Source organism: Rhinatrema bivittatum, chromosome 2 (genome assembly GCF_901001135.1).
Source record: "Rhinatrema bivittatum chromosome 2, aRhiBiv1.1, whole genome shotgun sequence".
Classification (NCBI taxonomy): domain Eukaryota; kingdom Metazoa; phylum Chordata; class Amphibia; order Gymnophiona; family Rhinatrematidae; genus Rhinatrema; species Rhinatrema bivittatum.
In genome coordinates, this window is record NC_042616.1 from 8,849,403 (window position 1) to 8,875,501 (window position 26,099).

The following is a 26,099-nucleotide window of genomic DNA, read 5'->3' on the forward strand; positions in this document are numbered from 1 at the left end:
CTCTCACATACATATTCTTATACGCACACGTGATCTCACATGCATGTGCTCCCTCTCTCACATACATATTCTTATTCAGACACACTCACGCGATCTCACATGCACGAGCTCCCTCTCTCTCACATACATATTCTTATTCAGACACACACGTGATCTCACACGCACGTGCTCCCTCTCTCTCACATACCTATTCTTATATACACATAAGCGATCTAATACGCACGTGCTCCCTCTCTCACATACATATTCTTATTCAGACACACGCACAATCTCTCATGCACGTGCTCCCCCTCTCTCAAATACATATTCTTATTCAGACACACACACGCTCTCTCTCTTTCACATACATATTTTTATTCAGACACACACGCGCGATCTCTCATGCACGTGCTCCCCCTCTCTCACATACATATTCTTATTCAGACACACGCGTGATCTCTCATGCACGTGCTCCCCGTCTCTCACATACATATTCTTATTCAGACACACACACGCTCCCTCTCTCTCACGTACATGTTCTTATTCAGACACACACATGCGATCTCTCATGCACGTGCTCCCCCTCTCTCACATACATGTTCTTATTCAGACACACACACGCTCCCCCTCTCTCACATACATATTCTTATTCAGACACACACACATGCTCCCCCTCTCTCACATACATATTCTTATTCAGACACACACGTGCAATCTCTCATGCACGTGCTCCCCCTCTCTCACGTACATATTCTTATTCAGACACACACGTGCGAATAAGAAAATGCCATACTGGGTCAGACCAAGGGTCCATCAAGCCCAGCATCCTATTTCCAACAGTGGCCAATCCAGGCCATAAGAACCTGGCAAGTACCCAAAACTAAGTCTATTCCATGTAACCATTGCTAATGGCAGTGGCTATTCTCTAAGTGAACTTAATAGCAGGTATTGGACTTCTCCTCCAAGAACCTATCCAATCCTTTTTTAAACACAGCTACACTAACTGCACTAACCACATCCTCTGGCAACAAATTCCAGAGTTTAATTGTGCGTTGAGTAAAAAAGAACTTTCTCCGATTAGTTTTAAATGTGCCCCATGCTAAGTTCATGGAGTGTCCCCTAGTCCTTCTACTATCCGAAAGAGTAAATAACCGATTCACATCTACCCGTTCTAGACCTCTCATGATTTTAAACACCTCTATCATATCCCCCCTCAGCCGTCTCTTCTCCAAGCTGAAAAGTCCTATCCTCTTTAGTGTTTCCTCATAGGGGAGTTGTTCCATTCCCCTTATCATTTTGGTAGCACTTCTCTGTACCTTCTCCATCGCAATTATATCTTTTTTGAGATGCGGCGACCACAATTGTACACAGTATTCAAGGTGCGGTCTAACCATGGAGCGATACAGAGGCATTATGACATTTTCCGTTTTATTCTCCATTCCTTTTCTAATAATTCCCAACATTCTGTTTGCTTTTTTGACTGCCGCAGCACACTGAACCGACGATTTCAATGTGTTATCCACTATGACACCTAGATCTCTTTCTTGGGTTGTAGCACCTAATATGGAACCCAACATTGTGTAACTATAGCACGGGTTATTTTTCCCTATATGCATCACCTTGCACTTATCCACATTAAATTTCATCTGCCATTTGGATGCCCAATCTTCCAGTCTCACAAGGTCTTCCTGCAATTTATCACAATCTGCTTGTGATTTAACTACTCTGCACAATTTTGTGTCATCTGCAAATTTGATTATTTCACTCGTCGTATTTCTTTCCAGATCATTTATAAATATATTGAACAGTAAGGGTCCCAATACAGATCCCTGAGGCACTCCACTGTCCACTCCCTTCCACTGAGAAAATTGCCCATTTAATCCTACTCTCTGTTTCCTGTCTTTTAGCCAGTTTGCAATCCACGAAAGGACATCGCCACCTATCCCATGACTTTTTACTTTTCCTAGAAGCCTCTCATGAGGAACTTTGTCAAACGCCTTCTGAAAATCCAAGTATACTATATCTACCGGTTCACCTTTATCCACATGTTTATTAACTCCTTCAAAAAAGTGAAGCAGATTTGTGAGGCAAGACTTGCCCTGGGTAAAGCCATGCTGACTTTGTTCCATTAAACCATGTCTTTCTATATGTTCTGTGATTTTGATGTTTAGAACACTTTCCACTATTTTTCCTGGCACTGAAGTCAGGCTAACTGGTCTGTAGTTTCCCGGATCGCCCCAGGAGCCCTTTTTAAATATTGGGGTTACATTTGCTATCCTCCAGTCTTCAGGTACAATGGATGATTTTAATGATAAGTTACAAATTTTTACTAATAGGTCTGAAATTTCATTTTTTAGTTCCTTCAGAACTCTGGGGTGTATACCATCCGGTCCAGGTGATTTACTACTCTTCAGTTTGTCAATCAGGCCTACCACATCTTCTAGGTCCACCTTGATTTGATTCAGTCCATCTGAATCATTACCCATGAAAACCTTCTCCATTACGGGTACCTCCCCAACATCCTCTTCAGTAAACACCGAAGCAAAGAAATCATTTAATCTCTCCGCGATGGCCTTATCTTCTGTAAGTGCCCCTTTAACCCCTCGATCATCTAACGGTCCAACTGACTCCCTCACAGGCTTTCTGCTTCGGATATATTTTAAAAAGTTTTTACTGTGAGTTTTTGCCTCTACAGCCAACTTCTTTTCAAATTCTCTCTTAGCCTGTCTTATCAATGTCTTACATTTAACTTGCCAATGCTTATACATTATCCTATTTTCTTCTGTTGGATCCTTCTTCCAATTTTTGAATGAAGATCTTTTGGCTAAAATAGCTTCTTTCACCTCCGCTTTTAACCATGCCGGTAATCGTTTTGCCTTCTTTCCACCTTTCTTAATGTGTGGAATACATCTGGACTGTGCTTCTAGAATTGTATTTTTTAACAATGACCACGCCTCTTGGACATTTTTTACTTTTGTAGCTGCTCCTTTCAGTTTTTTTTCTAACAATTTTTCTCATTTTATCAAAGTTTCCCTTTTGAAAGTTCCCCCTCTCTCACATACATATTCTTATTCAGACACACACACGCTCTCTCTCTCTCACATACATATTCTTATTCAGACACACACACGTGATCTCTCATGCACATGCACATGCTCCCCCTCTCTCACATACATATTCTTATTCAGACACACGCGATCTCTCATGCACATGCTCCCCCTTTCTCACACACCGCTGCTGCCTGTGCTGTACCTGTTCTATGGCAGACCAATGTGAGTGAGTGAGAGAGAGAGAGACGCTTACACTGCTACCTTTGCTGTGCTTTGATATAAATATTTCCGTGAGTTAAGTCAATGAAGCAGGGTATGTCTGAAGAATCACTACTGTTGTAGAGACACCTTGGCCCTAGCTCCCTTTCTTAGTTAGCAGCTGGGAGGATGATGCCAGTCCCTAAGCTCCCTCCCTTTGAGGATTGCCTAGGTGGTAGATTCCTTTTCTGCTAAGGGAGACTGAGCCCAAGAGAAGTCAGGGCAGTATGGTTTTGGTTTTTAGTGAGGGAGGAAGTGTTGCTGTGCGCTCTTGGCGGTAGGCACCAACCTAGCATGGCAAAGGAGAGACCCAAACCTGGAGAGAAGGGGTTTGCATGGTTTACCCCTGTGTGACACTTTTGGGACTGTTCAGAGCTGCGCTGTTGTGGGAGGCAGACATCCCTTCTCAGGAGTGCAGCGGGGATCTGCCTGCCTTTCTCATCCTGCTATGGCGAGCTTGCAGAGACCACCACAGACTGTGTAAGCTTCTGCCATCTCTTGGGAAGGAACTGTATTTTTCTGCCCCCTTCCTTTCCCAGGACTGGCAGTTAAGATCTGCCTCAAAGAGTAGACCTTTGCCCCAGAAAGCTCCCACGAGAGAGGGAGAGATGGGAACATCTGGAGACCCCCAGCTCGGGAGCAGGCGCAGAGACAGGCTGGGCTTCGTGACCTGCGACGTTAACCTCGGGTACTGTGGGCAGCAGGGACCTTACACCCAGCTAGGACGCCCCGGTCACATTGGAGGAAACTGGCATCTCGATTTCGCACAGAGGGTCACTGATGCACAGAAGGACTGGAAAGCTGGAGGTAAATGGACTTTGTTTGCTTAACATCGTGAGTGCATCATTGCAATTCCCAGTAAAATAGCTGAGGTACCTGCACCCGAGAGCTATGGTGGCACACACGTGGGAGAACAGTAATGCCTGGGCCTTCACTCTCCCCCAGAAAGGACCCACCCCTGGGGATCAGACGAGCTGGGGAAAGGCAGAGCAGCAGGAGACCTGCCTGGAAAATTATAAATACAATTCTGTTCATCTTGGAGCAGGTAAGGAGGAAGAAAAGATTCTAGCAGTCGGAAATGCTGCATAAAGGGATTTTAATGTTTGAATTGATGCTTTCTCATATTCGGCAGTTAATCGCTTTCGTGTCCAGGCACAGAGGCGCTGTGATGCAGAGGGGCTCCCCCTGCTGGCGGGGCTCGCCGGGCCCCAGTGGTGTTCAGGGACACTGATTCTCAGGCACACACTCTGTCTTCTCGTCATTCAGAAATACGTAGCCTTTGTCACAGAAGCAGGAGGAAACACACTGCTGTGTGCACATTTGAGGTTGGGAATTGGCACAGGTGGCAGGGCAGTTAGTGCCACAAGATTCATAATGCTGGTTCTGTCCACATGGTGCTGCTGGAAAAGAAAGAATTATAATGTTAGACTTGTGCACAGTCTTTTTCCTCATCTCTAGGGTTTCAGTCCTACTCAATGGGAACAATTCGCTAGAGACCACGAACACACAGCACAGGCGAAGGAGCGACCTAGCCCCCCTGATGATGGTAAAACGCAATGAACCTGCGGCTAACTGTGCGCACGTTTCCCCATAAAACGTGCACTCTTAGCCGCAAGGACGCTTTGGGCAGGGGAGGGAAATAATGCACGTAGAGTGAATTTCTGAGTCTCTGCACCCCTGTGCCTGCCTGATCCACGACAGTCTCAGGGGGGTAGGAATCAAAAGTGCCCAGGTATAAAGAGCGTGGGATTTTTAATCCTTATTAGCTGTTACTAAATGTGTCTGCTGTTTTAAAATATTTTATTGGTTCTCGTTTTAGGATGGCCTATTTGTCAGCTGTTTTGAAATATTTTTTATTTTTTAGTATGGTTTTGCTACTGTGGTTGAAGTTTTCTATTTTTTTTTATTTTATAGTTTGATATTTTATGAGGCAGGATGGTGAGTCTGTTTTTCCATTCTTGCATTGGCTTGGTGCGGTTTTCCAGTTCGGTTTTAGTCTGCACGTTTCTTTTTATATCGTATGGTCTCTGTGTTAGGGGGGGGGGGGGGGGTCTGTTTGTTTTTTGCACATGGAACCAAGGTGAAGTATTCTGCTAGCATGTGGTTCCTGTATTGGGATCTTTAACAGCCTTCTTATAGATAGCACTGTAACACTTTGCATGCTGCCAGTTAGCACTGTCTTCATCCCATCCTCAGGCAGTGAATTCCGTAACTTGATTGTGCAGTGAGTGAAAAAAAGAGACGATTGTGAGTGGAGTAGAACAGGTAAATAAGGAAACAGCTATTTACCCTTTCAAATAACACTAGGGCTAGGGGATACTCCCCGAAATTAACAGGTAGCAGATTTAAAACAAACTGGAAAAAGTATTCTCCAAGCTGAAGAGCCCTAATCTGCTTCGCCTTTCTCTGTAGGGGAGCTGCTCCAACCCTTCTCTGTACCTTTTCTTAGCCTCTCGAGATTGGGTTGATCAGAAGTGCACACTCAAGATGCCGCCGCATCATGACAAATCTCTGTTTTATTCTCCATTCCTTTTTGAATTCTTCCTAGCATTTCCTTTGTTTCTCTGACTAACATCACACTCTGAACTGCGGGTTTCAGTGGCCTGGCCACACAGGAACTCCGAGACCTTTTTTCCTGGCTGGGTCAGTCGTCATGCAGAATCCATCATTGGGTATCTAGAAGCGGGGTTATTGTTCCCCCATGTGCGTTGCTTTGCTTTTGTCCCTATTAAATATCATCTGCCATTTAGATGCCCAGTTCTCTAGTCTTGCAAAGTCCTTCGGTGGTTCCTTACAGTCTGCCTGTGTTTTAATTACCCAGGATATTTGAGTGTAATCTGCAAATGTGTTCACTGCACTTCTAGATCATTAATAATGAACAAGTTGAACAGCACTGGCCCCAGGGCCTTCCACGATTCACCTTTAGTCCTACTCTATTGCCTGTCTTTTAAGCAGCACATGCATGTTATGAAATCGGGTGTAAATTTGTGCGCGCCGGGTAGCACACACAAATGTACCCCACGCGCACAAAATTTAAAATCGGCCCCATAGGGAATAGCCACTGCTTGTTACCAGCATTAGTAGCATGGGATCTGTTTAATGTTTGGGTACTTGCCAGGTACTTGTAGCCTGGATTGGCCGCTGTTGGACACAGAATTCTGGGCTTGATGGACCCTTGGTTTGACTTCTTATGTTATGAATCAATTCCATGAATGGAAGTGGGACTGCAGCTCTCCTGATCTAGGGTGATTCTATTACTTTATTATTTAGGAAAAATGTGAAATCTATTTAGAGATGTTTTCACATAGATAAGCAGCTGAATTAGCCATGCTGTCTGGGTACGTCTTCCGTGCCACTAGTTGGCGGAGCTCTTAAGTCTATGAAAGTCTTTCAGCTAGGCCTCCTGTATCCTGACAGGATTACCTCAGGCTCCTCAGTCAGTTTTTTTCCGCGCGACCATTAGACACGCGCAGCTCTTTCTCCAGAAAAAAATTCCTATTCTGTGAGGAAAAAAGTCTTTAAAAGTAAAAAAAAAAAAAACCCACCACAGGAAAAACAGCTACAGGAACCTCGATGGAATGCCTCGTCCAGGATTAAAGTTTGTTCCTGTGGCAAGTTAATGTCGGCTACTGATGACCACATCTTCTGCCACTTCTGCCTCGGACCCCAACACGACCAGAAGAATTGCGCGGACTGCAAGCGCATGTCCCCAGAAGACCGGAGGCAGAGAGAACATCAGGAGCTGTGATCCAGGACTTCGGGCTCTTATGCCTCTTCAGAAGTCTCTGTCAGATCAGTTCCAGCTCCAAAAAGGAAGAAGAAGTCCCATTCGGCTCAGAACGCGGGGGATGCGTCGGTGGCATCGCAGCAGCATGCTTTACCGACTCAAGCGCATCAGCTCCGGCTTCGAGCTAAAGCATCAAAGCAACAACGCACCAGGAACAGACCGATGTATCGATGCATCGACGCAGGAAAATGCTATGCTACCGACGCAGAAGCCTTTACTCGATGCAGAAACCTCCTAAGAAGCATCACTCAGATCACAAAAGGCGCAGAGAGGCTTTGCCAACACTGGGGATGGATCTCGTCAATCCATCTCTACACTATCTGTCTCAGACACGTCCCCGCTATCACCTGGGACACTGTCTCATATTTCCATTGACTCCTTGGGTGCTAACGACTCTCCTTCACCACAGGAGGATCTACTTCCACCTGTTCTTCCACCGGCTGCAAAACCCCCACCAGACCAATCTACGTCAGAGTTGGCAAACCAGGCTATATCTCAGATTACTACTATTCTGACTCAATTTCTGCAGTCAATGGAGAAATCAAATTTACCACCGCAACTGCTTCCTTCCATACCACAGGCAGTTCCGGTACAACCAACAATGGCTCGTCCAGTGCCACGGGACGTATCGAACTCCCCAGCATCTCACTTAGAGGATTCTTCTTCCAATTCATCGTCGGGTTACCCGTCTGACCCAGAGGAAATGCCTCCGGAGCCTTCTTCACCTCCCGAGGACCTTACATATTCTCAGTTTATAGAAAAGGTTGGTCAGTTACTTAACATACAGACCAAAAGATTCCAGATCCTCATCAAGAGATGCTAGGTATCCTGAAGATTCTGGACATGCCGGCTGAACCAGTGGCTCTCCCAAAACACCCAGCTTTGACAGCTTTAATGGAGAAATCTTGGGGTACCCCCTTGTCGATTCCTCCAACATCTCGTAAAGTCGACTTGAAATACAGAATGAAAGATTCTCCTTTCTATGCTACCGTTCAACTTCCACACCAGTCAGTGGTAGTTGAGTCGGTGATGAAAAAGGCTCGTAAATCCAGAATACATTCCAACACACCGCCGACTAAAGATAATAAAACATTGGATGTCTTTGCAAAGAAGTCATTTTCATCTGTGATACTCAATGCCTGCATTCAAAACCATCAGTTTTACATAACACAATATCTATTCGAGAATCTGCAGGCATTGCAGCCACATCTCCAGCAAGCCTCTGCAGACACTTCCTTACCCCCTCAATCCTACAACTTTGAGGAAGGCTTGAGACATTTACTGAGATCCATTTATGAAGGCTTTGATATCATTCTCTTCTAAGTCTTCAGCAAATGCCTTGGCAGCCAGACACATAGCATGATTACAGTCTAGTCCCATAAGGGACGATGGTCACCACAAATTGGCAAATTTACCATGTCGTCCTGAAAATTTGTTTGGAGATCATTTCACTGATACTATAACAAAACTCAAAGAGCAGAAAACAATGATTCTTTCATTAACGTCGCCTCAACGTCCATCTACTTCACGACGTCAATATTCTGCCTCTGTTCCCTACCGTAGATCTACCTTTAAAACCTTTAAGCCTTACGCCTATTATAAGCCTCAGTATAATCAACCATCAAGACAACAGGCTTATCAGCAACAGTCACCACACCAGCGTGCTAGAAACCCGTGACAGCAAGCAGATCCAGTAGGGTTTTTTAAAGATTATAAAGCCACCGTCACTACCTGTCGGGGGGAAGGTTTTCCAACTATCTTCCAGCTTGGAAACACATTACATCGGATCAGTGGGTTTTATCAATAATACAGCAGGGTTATGCCCTCAGTTTCTCCTCCCTCCCAACCCTTCCACACTGGGTTCCTCAGAAACCATCCCTTGCTCACAAGGAACATATCCTACTGGAAATCCAGATTCTTCTACAGAATCACTGCATCCAGAAGCTACCTTCCCCAGAATTTCATCAGGGATTCTATTCCCAATATTTCCTAATTGCCAAGAAATCAGGAGGTTTACGCCCAATTCTGGACCTACGTTCCCTCAACAGACACCTCCAAAAGGAGAAGTTCAAAATGACTTCTCTCAAGTTCATTCTTCCATTTCTTCAACCCGGGGATTGGATGTGCTCACTGGACTTGAAAGATGCATATGCTCACATACCGATGCACACCAGTTCCTGGTGTTACCTCTGTTTCCAGGAGGACAACCATCATTTCCAGTACAATGTTCTTCCATTCGGCCCCCAGGGTTTTCACCAAATGCATGGCAGTGGTGGTGGCACACTGTCGTCGTCAGGGGGTGCAAATATTTCCTTATCTAGATGATTGGCTCCTAGTAGCATCCAATCCAGCACTACTACGGGAGAATCTTCTACAAACGATTTCTTGCCTAGACAATCTAGAACTCCTCATCAACTACGAGAAGTCGAAACTGGAGCCCACTCAAACTTTATAATTCATAGGAGCCTACATCGATACGATTCAAGACAAGGCTTTCCTACCTCACCCGAGAGCAGTGGCTCTCTCCATGCTATCTACAACTCTATTTCACAGTACAACAGTACCAGCTCGTCAAGTCCTAACTGTTCTGGGACATATGGCGGCAGCCATTTAGGTGGTTCCACACAAATGCCTACATATGCGCCACCTACAATGGGGTCTCAAACATCAATGGACTTAATATTTACATCCATTGTCCACACCCATTTCCTTAAACAGCAGCATGAAGAGGGACCTACAGTGGTGGCTACTCCCACTCGCACTATCGATGGGTTCCCCTCTGAGACCCCTTCGACATCAGGTGATACTCACCACAGATGCATCCCCCAGAGGATGGGGAGCTCATTTGGACAAATTATGGACACAAGGTCTATGGATTTTGTACGAACGTACACTACATATAAACCTTCTGGAGCTCAAAGCGGTAAACAACGCCCTTCGAGCCTTCAAGGAGTCCCTACAAGGGAAAATAGTCATGGTGCACACGGACAACCAAGTGACAATGTTCTATATAAACAAAAAAGGAGGGTCCGGTTCATGGAACCTTTGCAAGGAGGCAGTTCAGTTACTGGAATGGGCTCACAAAAGATCCATCTCACTACAGGCAACTTATCTGCTGGGGATTCACAATTCCAGAGCGGACAAGTTCAGCAGAATTTTTTGTCCCCAATAATGGGAACTGAATACAGAAGTAGCTCAAGAACGTTTCGCAATGTGGGGTCTCCGTACAGTCGATCTGTTTGCAACAGAGAACAACAGTAAACTAGAGAACCTTTGCTCGGTTTATCCGAGCCCACTCAGACTCGCTCCAGATGCCTTTCTCATCGATTTGTCACACGACCTACTCTATGCATTCCTTCCGATACCACTCATCTCTCGCACAATCCAGAGATGCATCCAGGACCAAGCGGATCTGATCCTAATCTCACCAGCATGGCCTCGACAACCATGGTACAGTTACCTGCTACACCAATCAATCTGCAACTCATTTCCCCTGGGCGACAGTCCACACCTTCTCACCCAGGACAAGGGAACACTACTACAACCTCTTCATTCCTCCCTACACCTCACAGCATGGAGATTGAAAGGCTCGCTTACCAACGCTTAAGCATTTCTCCTACCCTTCAAGACATATTATTATCCTCCAGGAAACTGTCAACCAGGATAAATTACCAGAGAAAATGGTCACACTACACTTCCTGGTGTACATCAATGAGTATCGAACCATTAACTTGCCCGCCTGAACAGCTTCTCTCATGTTTTATTCAAAGTTTACTCAATGTTTCATGTTCTATGTAATGCTTTCATGCGAGGTTATTGTTTCACTGTAAACCGGTTTGATTTGTATCCCATGCAAGAAGATCGGTATATAAAAATAATAAATAAATAAATAAATATCTCTATCTGCTTTACAGCAAGGGCCTTGCTACGTCCTCGTTACGAGTACATTTAAGCGCTATAGCCGCTTATCACACACCTCTAGATGGAGAACCTATTTCATGTCATGCCTTAGTATGTTTATTGTTCCATGTAAGGCCGTATGGCAAGTTTTTGTTCTTTGTAAACTGGTTTGATTTGCATCTAATGTAGGAAGATCGGTATAAAAAAACAAAAAATAAATAGTATCCAGATTTATGAAGGGAGTATTACACTTCCGTCTACGTACTCAAACCTCCAGTACCGTGGGATGTTAATATAGTTCTCGAACATCTAATGCTTTCGCGCTTTGGACACTTGTCACCTTCGCTACCTCTCATGCAAGGTACTTTTCCTGGTTGCTTTAACTTCCGCAAGGAGAGTTAGTGAATTATAAACCTTAGTTTATAATTCACTAACTTCAATTTCACCATGACAAAGGAACCTTGCACACTCACCCTAAATTTCTGCCAAAGGTGATCTCCACTTTCCACATTAACCAGACCATCACCTTACCCACGTTCCATCCAAAACCTCATGCTAATGAGAAAAAGTTACAAACCTTGGATTGCAAATGTGCACTAGCGTACTACAAAAAGCGCAAGCTTTCACCCAATCGACCGTCACAACTATTTCTTTCATTCAATCCAAACGCACAAGGGCGTCCAGTGACAAAAAAAACTTTATCCACATGGATATCCAACTGTATCCAGTTTTGCTATGAACAAAGGTCGCAAACTCTAGTTGCAACCCCTAAGGCACATCAGGTGTGTGCCATTGCAGCTTCGATCGCCTCTCTATGTCAAGTACCTATCATAGACATCTGTAAAGCGGCGACATGGTCATCGCTTCACACCTTCACATCCCACTATTGTTTAGACAAACAAATGACGAATGATGCCCTAGTGGGGTGGACTATCCTCCAGAAGAGCACAGATTCCATATAATTACAGCCTTCATGGGAACTGTCCGCTATGTTTATCGTATTGAGCAAGAAAAAAAATATATATATATATATATAAATAAGATTTACACATATTACCTGCTCAATACGTCAGCTGGGGACTCCCAGACAGCATGGCTAATTCAGCTGCTTATTTACGTGAAAAGAGCAAGTTTACTTACCGTAAACGGTGTTTTCCGTAGATAGCAGATGAATTAGCCTTGCTGACCCTCCCTCCTCCCTGGACGGTTCTAGCACAAATACCTTGCGTTGATACTGGCTGAGGAGCCTGAGGTAATCCTTTCAGGATACAGGAGGGAGCACCTAGCTGAAAGACTTTCATAGACTTTGAGAGCTCCGCCACCTAGTGGCATGGAGGACATGCCCATACAGCATGGCTAATTCATCTGCTATCTACGGAAAACACCGTTTACGGTAAGCAAAGTTGCTCTTTTGGTTCAGTTCTGTCAGTTTCAGGTCACATGATGTACCTCTCAAAGGGTGAGTGCTTGGGAGCTATTAAACCCGTGCTGTAGGGACAGTGCACGAGGAAGTCAGATACACCGAGGGCTGGTTCTGAACAAATCCCCCAGACTGATATTTTCCTGCAATCTGCCCCTGATGGGAGGATCTGGTTTAGGAAGCAAAGTAGTTTTTTCTTACACTTCTAAATCTGCTCCAGGCTCACCCCTTCTCCTGCCCTCCGCTCCTGTTCCCTTCATGCTGACAGGGAGAGAGTGGACTGGATCAGGAAGCAGGGAGCTGCTGTGTGAGATTCAGCACAACGGGAAGGCAGACAATCTACTGCCCCCAGGTTTTCCCACCCCAGACCCAGGCCTAATGTGCCTGTTGACGTGGCCAGGCCTGGTGCTGGTGCTGCTGACTTGCTAGTATTTAACACACAAGAAAGTTGTGTCCTGAGGGACTCCTGCTGATCATAGGCCCCCCTCCCCCCCGCATACTCTCCTTCCCAAATCAGCGCTGAAGGGGTGAATCATAACTTCTTCCCGTGATCTACCGCGAAGGCACCTCTCCTTTGGAGGCCACCTATCACCCTCCCCTCCTCAATCTAACAAACAGGCTCCTTACAGGACTCGCCATCAAACATCCACATCGTTCATCCAATCAATAAGGCTCCACAGTGACCCCTCCACTCCTAAGTCTAACAAACAAGTGCCTTACAGGACTCACCATCAAACATCCACACTGTTCATCCAATCAACAAGGCTCCACAGTGACCCCTCCACTCCTAAGTCTAACAAACAAGCGCCTTACAGGACTCACCATCAAACATCCACACCGTTCATCCAATCAACAAGGCTCCACAGTGACCCCTCCACTCCTAAGTCTAACAAACAGGCGCCTTACAGGATTCACCATCAAACATCCACACCGTTCATCCAATCAACAAGGCTCCACAGTGACCCCTCCACTCCTAAGTCTAACAAACAAGCGCCTTACAGGACTCATCATCAAACATCCACACCGTTCATCCAATCAACAAGGCTCCACAGTGACCCCTCCACTCCTAAGTCTAACAAACAAGCGCCTTACAGGACTCACCATCAAACATCCACACCGTTCATCCAATCAACAAGGCTCCACAGTGACCCCTCCACTCCTACGTCTAACAAACAAGCGCCTTACAGGACTCACCATCAAACATCCACACTGTTCATCCAATCAACAAGGCTCCACAGTGACCCCTCCACTCCTAAGTCTAACAAACAAGCGCCTTACAGGACTCACCATCAAACATCCACACCGTTCATCCAATCAACAAGGCTCCACAGTGACCCCTCCACTCCTAAGTCTAACAAACAAGCGCCTTACAGGACTCACCATCAAACATCCACACTGTTCATCCAATCAACAAGGCTCCACAGTGACCCCTCCACTCCTAAGTCTAACCACGAGACCTTTCTGGAGGCCCAGACATGTCCTCCAACTAATTTCCAGAAGTAGAATGGAGAGGGATTCATGTTTGATTTTAGGGAAGCTGTCAGGCAGTGCAGGAGCCTCATATATGTGCTGCCAGCCCATCCGTACTAGAGGTGGCTGCATTTATGTCTGTGAAGTGTTGAAAGTGTAAAGTGCACTGGGGTGCTGTTTGTATGGAAGGCACTGTATAAAATTATTCGTATTATAGACTTAGGGATCAGTTTCCAAAGGGTTTAGGTGCTAAACCTGGGAGTTAGGTGCTTCTGAAAATTGACGAGGGCTGAGCACATAAATTTAGGTTCCTAAAAAGCGGACAGCTGTGGGATGTAGTTAGAGCGGAGAAATAAAGGTTCATGCTTAGCACTCATTATTACCATTAGGCACCCAACTTAGGGAAATGTCCTATTCAACCTGTTATCTGGAAACCGATGTGATATTTCGATCGAATGTCGGTATACAAAATAAATAAATAAATAAATGAACTGCAGCCCAGAATATAGCTCCCTACGTCATAGGTGCTTAAGGTTAGAGGAATATTTAGCTGAATACTTAGGGGCCGCCTCCTAAATTTTAAAAGCCTAAAATGTTGTCACCTATTAAGTGCTGAGAAGTTTCTGAAAATTGACCCCTTGCTGCTCGAAACATCGTAATGAGATTTGGGGTCAGTTCTGAAAAGGGAAAAGCACCCCAGGACTCGGCGGAGCCGGCAGGGGATTGCAGGTAACTTCTCATTCGTGTCCCCAGGGATTTCACAATGAAATCTCTCTGCGCACCTTCCTTTCTTCCCCTGACCTATCCCTGCCATCCTTCCTCCACAGCTACCAACTTCTGAAAATGCATCCCCTAAATATAAGCAGACTGTGGGGTAAATCTGCTAAAACGAGATAACATGTTTTATTAGTAAACAGGTCCCTTGGAGAGTCGTGGGGACTATCTAGGGAGGGGATGAGCCAAGGGGGTTTGCAGAAGCCTTTTGTGTATTTTCTGATATGCTTTCCCTGATGTCACTACTCGTGCATTGTTCACTAAACAGAACTTTCCTAATATGCATTTCCTCAGTAGTACCTTGTAGTAATTATGCCTTTTTGCTTCTTAAGAGTAGGGAATTAAATATTTATTTGTTGAGTTTTATATACCATTATTCGGTTGAGCCATCATAATGGTTGAGCCATCATAATGGTTTACAAAAGTATACAGTAAAAAGTCATGGAATAGGTGGCGATGTCCTTTCGTGGATTGCAAACTGGCTAAAAGACAGGAAACAGAGAGTAGGATTAAATGGGCAATTTTCTCAGTGGAAGGGAGTGGACAGTGAAGTGCCTCAGGGATCTGTATTGGGACCCTTACTTTTCAATATTTATTTATTTATTTATTTATTTATTTGAAACTTTTATATACCGGTATTAGTATGCATACATCATACCGGTTCACATTGTAACTAAAGGCAGAAATTACAATCAACAGGGAAGGGAAAACAGGGAGGATTATACAAAGAGCAGGGGGCATAGAATTAAAGCATTAAAACTGTAACGAGCTATTTACAGGACTATATACAAATTTAAGTGGGTTAATTACAGGAAAGTATAAGAGAGGGTTCAATAGGGGTAGGTGGGGAGGGGGGGGAGGAGGTGAAGGTTAGTCAGGGTAGGCTTGTTGGAAGAGCCATGTTTTAAGTTTTTTTCTGAACTTGGAGTAACATGGCTCCAGCCTGAGTGTGGTGGGGAGGGCGTTCCATTGTTTAGGGCCTGCAATGGATAGGGCGCGATCCCTAGTAGAGGTGAGGTGGGCTTTTTTTAAGGGGGGAATGGAGAGGGTGCCTTTATTGACAGTACGGGTGGGTCGTTCAGTGCGTATGGGACAAAAGGGTTCATCTAGCCAGTTGGAGTTGTATGAGTGGATGGATTTGTGTACTATGGTTAGGATTTTGAAAAGAATTCGGGATGCGATGGGGAGCCAGTGGAGTTCTTTGAGTATAGGAGTGATGTGATCAGCTTTCCGTGAGTTGGTAATGACCCTAGCGATAGCATTTTGGAACATTTGTAAGGGTTTGGTAGTGGATGAGGGTAGACCAAGGAGGAGGGCGTTACAGTAGTCGAGCTTAGATCAAAGGGTAGCTTGGATGACGGTACGGAAATCATGATAGTGGAGGAGGGGTCTGAGTTTCTTCAGGATATTGAGCTTGTAGAAACCTTATTTGAGGATGGTGTTGATCTGTTTTTTTAGATTGAGTTGTTGATCTAGGATTACTCCAAGGTCCTTTACAGTAGTGTGGGGCATTATGGTGCTGAAAGCTGGGTCGTTGGAGATCAGGGGTTTGGGAGGGAGGTGAGGAGAGATGAGGAGCAGCTCCGTTTTAGAGGAGTTTAGTGCAAGGTGGATGTTGGAGAGGAAGTCATTTATGTTAGCAAGACATGTGTTCCAGAAAGCAAGGGCATCTGAGAGGGAGTTGTGAATGGGAATGATGACTTGCACGTCATCTGCATAGAGGTAGAATTTGAGGCCGAGGTCTGTGAGGAGATGACATAGGGGAGTGAGATAGATATTGAAAAGGGTAGAGGAGAGAGAGGAGCCTTGGGGGACACCTTGGGACAAGGGGTAGAGTGTGGAGTTGGCATTTCCTATCTTGACGGAGAACTTTCTGTTAGATAGATAGGATTAGAACCATAGCAGGGCTAGGCCTGCTATGGTTCTAATCTATTTATAAATTTATATTTATAAATAGTTCTAATATATTTATAAATGATCTGGAAAGAAATACGACGAGTGAGATAATCAAATTTGCAGATGACACAAAATTGTTCAGAGTAGTTAAATCACAAGCAGATTGTGATAAATTGCAGGAAGACCTTGTGAGACTGGAAAATTGGGCATCCAAATGGCAGATGAAATTTAATGTGGATAAGTGCAAGGTGATGCATATAGAGAAAAATAACCCATGCTATAATTACACAATGTTGGGTTCCATATTAGGTGCTACAACCCAAGAAAGAGATCTAGGTGTCATAGTGGATAACACACTGAAATCGTCGGTGCAGTGTGCTGCGGCAGTCAAAAAAGCAAACAGAATGCTGGGAATTATTAGAAAAGGAATGGTGAATAAAACGGAAAATGTCATAATGCCTCTGTATCGCTCCATGGTGAGACCGCACCTTGAATACTGTGTACAATTCTGGTCGCCGCATCTCAAAAAAGATATAATTGCGATGGAGAAGGTACAGAGAAGGGCTACCAAAATGATAATGGGAATGGAACAGCTCCCCTATGAGGAAAGACTAAAGAGGTTAGGACTTTTCAGCTTGGAGAAGAGACGCCTGAGGGGGGGATATGGTAGAGGTGTTTAAAATCATGAGAGGTCTAGAACGGGTAGATGTGAATCGGTTATTTACTCTTTCGGATAGTAGAAAGACTAGGGGGCACTCCATGAAGTTAGCATGGGGCACATTTAAAACTAATCAGAGAAAGTTCTTTTTTACTCAACGCACAATTAAACTCTGGAATTTGTTGCCAGAGAATGTGGTTAGTGCAGTTAGTATAGCTGTGTTTAAAAAAGGATTGGATAAGTTCTTGGAGGAGAAGTCCATTACCTGCTATTAAGTTTACTTAGAGAATAGCCACTGCCATTAGCAATGGTAACATGGAATAGACTTAGTTTTTGGGTACTTGCCAGGTTCTTATGGCCTGGATTGGCCACTGTTGGAAACAGGATGCTGGGCTTGATGGACCCTTGGTCTGACCCAGTATGGCATTTTCTAATGTTCTAATGTTCTAACGTTAAACATATTCTTAGCAGTTGAGCAGCAGTAAAAACCATTTAAACAAACAAAATACCCAGTTAACTGAGTCTGTTAACTTACGCATTGCCAGAGCTGCAACCATCTGTCTTTCCATGAGCAAGGCGAGTAATGCTGGAATCAGAGGAATAACAATTAGCACCATTAGTTGTATTTCTCTGTAATTAAGAACATGGCAGTGACTGGGACGCAGGGCTTGCCGTCACCTGACTATCAGCAGGAAGACCAGCGAGCCTGCAACCAAACCCAAGGAGACACCATCCTCAGTCACAGGGCCGGTGCTTCCATTAGCCAAACCAGGCAGTCGCTTAGAGTGTTAGAATTAAGGGGGCAGCAGAATCCCACCAGTGTGAGGCCTGGAGGGGGTTGTGACAAGAAAGGACCACTCTGCTGGAGCCACTTCCATTGGTAAGAGGGAGCGCTGTGCTGGAGTCACTGCCACTCGTAGGAGAGAGTTGCTGCTAATAGGTAAGTTTGGGGAGGGTAGTGCATGACCGAAGTTTTGCCTAGAGTGCAAATACACTTGCACCGGACCTGCTCAGTCAGTCCACTGTCACCAGAAACAGAGAAAGGAGGCAGAAAAAGATGGAGAGAGAGAAAGACAGACAGATATTATCAGAGAGTTAGAGAGATAAGAAATTGGCACCTATGGAAATTGACTGATGAGACTGTCTCAGTACAAATCTGTATGGGAAGCAAGATGGCTGCCAGAGGGAAGTGAGTGACACAGGGCTGGGAGGACTGGATTGATAGTCCAAGCAGCTTACAGCACTAGCGGCACACTGGAGGAGAATTTGGCAATGGACCCTTACAATAGACAGACATACTCATGAGCTTGAATTTGAAATAGTGAAAGCCAATCAGAAATGACTGCTTTCTGTTTCAACGTGTGAGCACCTTGGGCTGATCCAGTTCACAATTCCTGCTGAGCTAAACTTCATATAACATCGGTGCTCCAGACCATTGTTGAATACATGTGATGATGTCCCACATAGACCAGTGGAATCTCTTTCAGATGGCCATGTTGAGTTTGATCCCAGTATTTCACCAACCCAATGTGCTCCATGCAATGTGCTAGTAGCCAAAACCAGACATAACAGCACAGCTGGACAGGCCTGAAGCTGCTGGTCATCTCACACCAATGACTAAACTGATTGACTAGATAAGATACATGGCTGTAGTGAAGAAGTCGGAGAAGCTCAGAGCTGTAGGTAGGTAATTTGTCACCTCTGGCCAAGTGAAAAACATCGCCCTCGCCCATTCCACAACTAAATGCAAACTTTAAAAAGATTAAATTTGGAAGACCAAGATCATAGCTAACATACCCTGGCTTATGACCGAGGTTCATTCAGGTCATCATTTGGACAGAACAAACCCATATGAAGACGTTATTACCCTAGAAGGGTGCCCTGCTATATCAATACAACTTTCCTTTGATAAATAAGTGAAAAGAAAGAGACCAAAAGGGGAAGAATTAATAAGAATTAAACCAGAGGATGGATTTCATGCAAGGGAGGATCAGATATCTCAAATAAATAATTTTGCTAAATATTCATGCCATAAGGAGGGGGGGGGGGGTGCACAAAATGCTAAGCTTAAAGGGCTGTGGAGTGAACACTGCCATTTCCTGAGAGGTCGTATTCAGACACTTCTATACAAAAGGTGGGAGGAATGATTCTAAAGTTTTAGTTCATTTTAGGTACAGCTGTGCATGTGGGCTGGTATATTGGATGATCTCTCAGCTCTTGGTGTGTTGGAATGGTATTTTGGATGATCTTCTAGCTGTGCATGTGTTGGGCTGGTATTTAGGATGATCTCATAGCTCTGCCTGCATTGGGCTGATATTTCGGATGATCTCTCAGCTCTGCCTGCGTTGGGCTGATATTTTGGATGATCTCTCAGCTCTGCCTGCGTTGGGCTGGTATTTCGGATGATCTCTCAGCTCTGCCTGCATTGCGCTGGTATTTCGGATGATCTCTCAGCTCTGCCTGCGTTGGGCTGGTATTTCGGATGATCTCTCAGCTCTGCCTGCGTTGGGCTGGAATTTCGGATGATCTCTCAGCTCTGCGTGCTTTGGGTGGTATTTCAGTCATTTCTCTCAGCTCTGTGTGCGTTGGGCTGGTATTTTGGATGATCTCTCAGCTCTGCGTGTTTTGGGCTGGTATTGTGGATGATGATCTTCCAGGTGTGCAGTTGTTGGGCTGGTATTGTGGATGATCTCCCAGCTGTGCATGTGTTGGGTTGGTATTGTGGATGATCTCCTAGCTGTGCAGGTGTTGGGTTGGTATTGTGGATGATGATCTCCCTGCTGTGCAGGTGTTGGTCTGGTATTGTGGATGATCTCCTAGCTGTGCATGTGTTGGGCTTATATTTGGGATGATCTCTCAGCTCTGTCTGTGTAGGGCTGGTATTCCGGATGATCTCTCAGCTCTGCCTGTGTTGGGCTGGTATTCCGGATGATCTCTCAGCTCTGCCTGTGTTGGGCTGGTATTCCGGATGATCTCTCAGCTCTGCCTGTGTTGGGCTGGTATTCCGGATGATCTCTCAGCTCTGCCTGTGTTGGGCTGGTATTCCGGATGATCTCTCAGCTCTGCCTGTGTTGGGCTGGTATTCCGGATGATCTCTCAGCTCTGCCTGCGTTGGGCTGGTATTTGGGATGATCTCTCAGCTCTGCCTGCGTTGGGCTGGTATTTCTGATGATCTCTCAGCTCTGCCTGCGTGGGCTGGTATTTCGGATGATCTCTCAGCTCTGCCTGCGTTGGGCTGGTATTTCGGATGATCTCTCAGCTCTGCCTGCGTTGGGCTGGTATTTCGGATGATCTCTCAGCTCTGCCTGCGTTGGGCTGGTATTTCGGATGATCTCTCAGGTCTGCCTGCGTTGGGCTGCTATTTCGGATGATCTCTCAGGTCTGCCTGTGTTGGGCTGCTATTTCGGATGATCTCTCAGCTCTGCGTGCATTGGGCTGGTATTTCGGATGATCTTTCAGCTCTGTGTGCTTTGGGTGGTATTTCGGTCATTTCTCTCAGCTCTGTGTGCGTTGGGCTGGTATTTTGGATGATCCCCACCTCTGCGTGTATTGGGCTGGTATTGTGGATGATCTCCCAGGTGTGCATGTATTGGGTTGGTATTGTGGATGATCTCCCCGCTGTGCAGGTGTTGGGCTGGTATTGTGGATGATCTCCCAGTTGGGCAGGTGGTGGGTTGGTATTTTGGATGATCTCCCAGCTGTGCAGATGTTGGGCTGGTATTTCGGATGATCCCCACCTCTGTGTGTGTTGGGTTGGTATTGTGTATGATCTCCCAGCTGTACATGTGTTGTGCTGGTATTGTGGATGATCTCCCAGCTGTGCGTGTGTTGGGTTGGTATTGTGGATGATCTCCCAGTTGTGCGTGTGTTGGGTTGGTATTGTGGATGATCTCCCACCTGTGCGTCTGTTGGGTTGGTATTGTGGATGATCTCCTACCTGTGCGTGTGTTGTGCTGGTATTGTGGATGATCTCCCAGCTGTGCGTGGGTTGGGTTGGTACTGTGGATGATCTCCCACCTGTGCGTCTGTTGGGTTGGTATTGTGGATGATCTCCTACCTGTGCGTGTGTTGTGCAGGTATTGTGGATGATCTCCCAGCTGTGCATGTGTTGGGTTGGTATTGTGGATGATCTCCCAGCTGTGCGTGTGTTGGGTTGGTATTGTGGATGATCTCCCAGTTGTGCGTGTGTTGGGTTGGTATTGTGGATGATCTCCTACCTGTGCGTGTGTTGTGCTGGTATTGTAGATGATCTCCCAGCTGTGCGTGGGTTGGGTTGGTACTGTGGATGATCTCCCAGTTGTGCGTGTGTTGGGTTGGTATTGTGGATGATCTCCTACCTGTGCGTGTGTTGTGCTGGTATTGTGGATGATCTCCCAGCTGTGCATGTGTTGGGTTGGTATTGTGGATGATCTCCCACCTGTGCGTCTGTTGGGTTGGTATTGTGGATGATCTCCCACCTGTGCGTCTGTTGGGTTGGTATTGTGGATGATCTCCTACCTGTGCGTGTGTTGTGCTGGTATTGTGGATGATCTCCCAGCTGTGCATGTGTTGGGTTGGTATTGTGGATGATCTCCCAGCTGTGCGTGTGTTGGATTGGTATTGTGGATGATCTCCCAGTTGTGCGTGTGTTGGGTTGGTATTGTGGATGATCTCCCACCTGTGCGTCTGTTGGGTTGGTATTGTGGATGATCTCCTACCTGTGCATGTGTTGTGCTGGTATTGTAGATGATCTCCCAGCTGTGCATGGGTTGGGTTGGTACTGTGGATGATCTCCCACCTGTGCGTCTGTTGGGTTGGTATTGTGGATGATCTCCTACCTGTGCGTGTGTTGTGCTGGTATTGTGGATGATCTCCCAGCTGTGCATGTGTTGGGTTGGTATTGTGGATGATCTCCCAGCTGTGCCTGTGTTGGGCTGGTATTCCGGATGATCTCTCAGCTCTGCCTGTGTTGGGCTGGTATTCCGGATGATCTCTCAGCTCTGCCTGTGTTGGGCTGGTATTCCGGATGATCTCTCAGCTCTGCCTGCATTGGGCTGGTATTTGGGATGATCTCTCAGCTCTGCCTGCGTTGGGCTGGTATTTCTGATGATCTCTCAGCTCTGCCTGCGTGGGCTGGTATTTCTGATGATCTCTCAGCTCTGCCTGCGTGGGCTGGTATTTCGGATGATCTCTCAGCTCTGCCTGCGTTGGGCTGGTATTTCGGATGATCTCTCAGCTCTGCCTGCGTTGGGCTGGTATTTCGGATGATCTCTCAGGTCTGCCTGCGTTGGGCTGCTATTTCGGATGATCTCTCAGGTCTGCCTGTGTTGGGCTGCTATTTCGGATGATCTCTCAGCTCTGCGTGCATTGGGCTGGTATTTCGGATGATCTTTCAGCTCTGTGTGCTTTGGGTGGTATTTCGGTCATTTCTCTCAGCTCTGTGTGCGTTGGGCTGGTATTTTGGATGATCCCCACCTCTGCGTGTATTGGGCTGGTATTGTGGATGATCTCCCAGGTGTGCATGTATTGGGTTGGTATTGTGGATGATCTCCCCACTGTGCAGGTGTTGGGCTGGTATTGTGGATGATCTCCCAGCTGGGCAGGTGGTGGGTTGGTATTTTGGATGATCTCCCAGCTGTGCAGATGTTGGGCTGGTATTTCGGATGATCCCCACCTCTGTGTGTGTTGGGTTGGTATTGTGTATGATCTCCCAGCTGTGCATGTGTTGTGCTGGTATTGTGGATGATCTCCCAGCTGTGCGTGTGTTGGGTTGGTATTGTGGATGATCTCCTACCTGTGCGTGTGTTGTGCTGGTATTGTAGATGATCTCCCAGCTGTGCGTGGGTTGGGTTGGTACTGTGGATGATCTCCCACCTGTGCGTCTGTTGGGTTGGTATTGTGGATGATCTCCTACCTGTGCATGTGTTGTGCTGGTATTGTGGATGATCTCCCAGCTGTGAATGTGTTGGGTTGGTATTGTGGATGATCTCCCAGCTGTGCGTGTGTTGGGTTGGTATTGTGGATGATCTCCCAGCTGTGCAGGTGTTGGGTTGGTATTGTGGATGATGGTCTCCCAGGATATGACAAGCCTGTGTGCTGAACCTTTTTCTGCCCTCTCCCTGTTCCTCTCATCCCTCTCCCCATCCCAGGTCCCCCTGGTGTCATCAGTCCTAACCTGGGCTGTCTGCAGTTTTAGGCTTAGATACAAGGCATCCTCAGGTAATGCTGTGTGTGATGTTTTTCATATTCTCTTTATGCTCGATCTAATGCGAGTACTCACCCAATGCAAGACAAACGAAGGCAGCAGAGTGAGTCTTCATCATCCTGAACTGCTGTTTCTGAAATAAGAATCAGGACTGTAGGATTAAGCAGCATGAAAACATTAAATACGGAGATAATGAAAGAACGGAGGGGAATGGGAGAGTTGGAGGCAGATGGAAGAGATGAGGAGAGGAAGGAAGGCAGGAGAGATCGAAAGGAGTGAAACTGTATAGGGAGAGGAATGAAAGAGAGAGGTAGCACAGATTAAAGGCAGGGGAAAAGGACAAGTTAGAAGGGAGACAACAAGGGAGAAAGGTGTAAGAATGGGTGAAAAGCTGCTGGTGGGTTCTGCACAGGGTGAAGAATTTGGATATTAAGCCCACTCCCTTCTGTCACCCATTACCTCCTATAGGCAGGGGCTCCTGCCAGCCTTACTGTCACGAGTCTAACTTTCCTCCTTTCTGAGCCCCTGTCATGTCCGTCTGTCTGTCCACTCGCGTGCATCAGGTGTGCCAGGAGAGCAGATCTGCCTTGTTCTCGGTGGCCAGTGGGCACTTTCTGTCTCCTTCCTCTGGTCTGGCTCGGACTTAGCAAGCATCAGAGCAGTTCAGCACGGCAAGGCAGCAGGGAGCCTGCCAAGACCTTTCCTTTATTCTCATGGGCAGTTTTAAGAAGGAAATGCTATTTCTTACTGTTTGATATAAGTTGCTATCTGCTGAACATGTTTTATATTGCTCGGTTGAGATAGTTTTGCCTGGGATACGATTAGTTTGTTTTTTTATGTTTTCAGTTTTAGTTTTATGTTGTTTTTATGAATTTTTTATGTTCATCACCTGGGAACGCCTGACGGGTGATTTCCTCTTGTGGAGACTTAGATTCAGATGACTTTATTGGCCTGAGAAATTTTACATGCATTGTGAAGGTAAAGCATCTATAGGGGGGGTTTCTGTGGGCGTTACAGGCAGAAATGCTCTCTCTGATTACGAGAGTATGCGTGCACAGCCCGTACATGTGTACGTTTACATGTTCCTGGAGTCAGCTGGGGTTGGCACACACAGTCCCATTGTGCTGGGGAAAGTCTCCGAGCAAACAGCAGCTGCAGATGTGCGCAGGCACTTTCTCTGCCTCAGGTTTCAAAGAGAAGGTTTTCCCTTTGAAAGCTGACAAAGTCTGCAGGTAGAAGTTACCCACGGATTTACACTTCTGCATAGAGTTGGAAAGTTGCTGTCAAAGTGATTAAATAAAAGGGAAGACCTTTACAAAACAGCGACATAACCTACCCCAAAGGCAGCCGTGAGCTCGCTCCCTCTCAGCCTCACCAGGTCCTGCACCCAGAGAGCCCCCATGAGCCAGAACAGGGTCAGAAGTGGCCTCCCCTGTGGCCAGCAGTTAATGCCGCCGGTCACTGCAGCTTTTCCCCTACAGCCAGCATTTCCAGAAACAGGCCAGCTTTAACCCTGTCCTGCCCAGTCCAATTAGAAAGGGAAGTACAGTGGAAAGAGTCCCGAGATCTCCACGATCAATAAGCGTCAGAGATCATTGCACAACTGATCTGAAACCCAGTGAGCCCAGGAAAAGTGGCAGAAGCTGAAAATGTTCTTTTCTTATTTGTTTGGGGAGAAGTCTGGACAGGGGACTTCTGAGAGCACCCAGCAAAGCTATAAAAATGTCTCCTTTTCCCAAAGCTTGTAAGAGCTAACTGGAAGGAGATCCTGCGGACCACAAGCGTGGCCGAGCCGACTCTCACATTCCCACTCCTAGAGCCAGATTTTATTTGGGGCAAAAAAAGTGCAAATAGCCTGCGAGTCTGTTTGCTTCTCCCCATCCGTGCCCAGCATTTTAAATTCTACAACTTTTATTGTAGGGGAAACTCTGCCATGGGAAAATAGCAAGCAAATAAAGCACAAGAAACGCTGCAAGACTTCTATCTGATCCTTACACAGCGGCAGAAACAAAATGGGGCAGTGACCTACCTCCAGCTTCTGAGGTTCTCCTCCTTCAAAGGCTAAATCACATCTGAAAAGCTCCCGAAAGCTCCCGGGATTTATAACTGGGATCCCAAGGGTGGTGCCGGTCAGTAACCAGTAATCTGTGGGGATTATTTCCTCTCTGCTGGCAGTGCCTTGAAGGGATCTTTGTATGTCAGCAGGATATTACTCTATAGACATGGATCAGTGCCATCACTCAGTGACTCTGCGGCTGGGAGTTTAGTTCTCATCGTGAGCACGGTGGCTGCATGAGACATCATCCCAGGCATAAACAGGGTCAGAATGGGACAAGGATGAGATCCCAGCAGTAGGGAAGTGAGGGGTCAAGCCTGGGATGGGCACAGGGGATTTCCAGTGGTGGGGGAACACACGATCCTCAGAAGTGGGAGGCTGCCAATAAGGACAATCCGTTTGATTCGCTGCAAAGAATCACTTCGGGAACACTGCACACACGTGGGAGAAGGTTTTGTGCTCTGATGAGATCAGAGTGGAACGTTTTGCTCTCAGGCCTAAGCGATGTGCTTGGCATAAAACAGACACAACTCATCGCCCTGCTGACCCCATCCCTGAAATACAACACGGTGGTGGTGGTGGTGGCGACATTAGGGATCGTTTCTTCTCTGCTTGTGGAGGGGAGAGCATGCAGCAGGAAGCAGAGGGCTGTTCTTATCTGAGTGAG

The 26,099-nt window shown here is 46.2% G+C and overlaps 1 protein-coding gene across 1 annotated transcript; it reads right to left on the reverse strand.

The window, feature by feature from the left end:
• Nucleotides 1–4,364: 4,364 nt before the first annotated feature.
• Nucleotides 4,365–25,560, reverse strand: LOC115083487 (chymotrypsin-elastase inhibitor ixodidin-like). Its single transcript, XM_029587342.1, has 4 exons — nucleotides 25,406–25,560; nucleotides 23,452–23,509; nucleotides 17,728–17,778; nucleotides 4,365–4,687 (listed from the first exon to the last, which is right to left on the reverse strand). Exons 2-4 carry the CDS (start codon nucleotides 23,492–23,494, stop codon nucleotides 4,506–4,508), a joined length of 276 nt encoding a protein of 91 aa, XP_029443202.1. The 5' UTR covers nucleotides 23,495–23,509; nucleotides 25,406–25,560; the 3' UTR covers nucleotides 4,365–4,505.
• Between the last annotated feature and the right edge of the window lie 539 nt (nucleotides 25,561–26,099).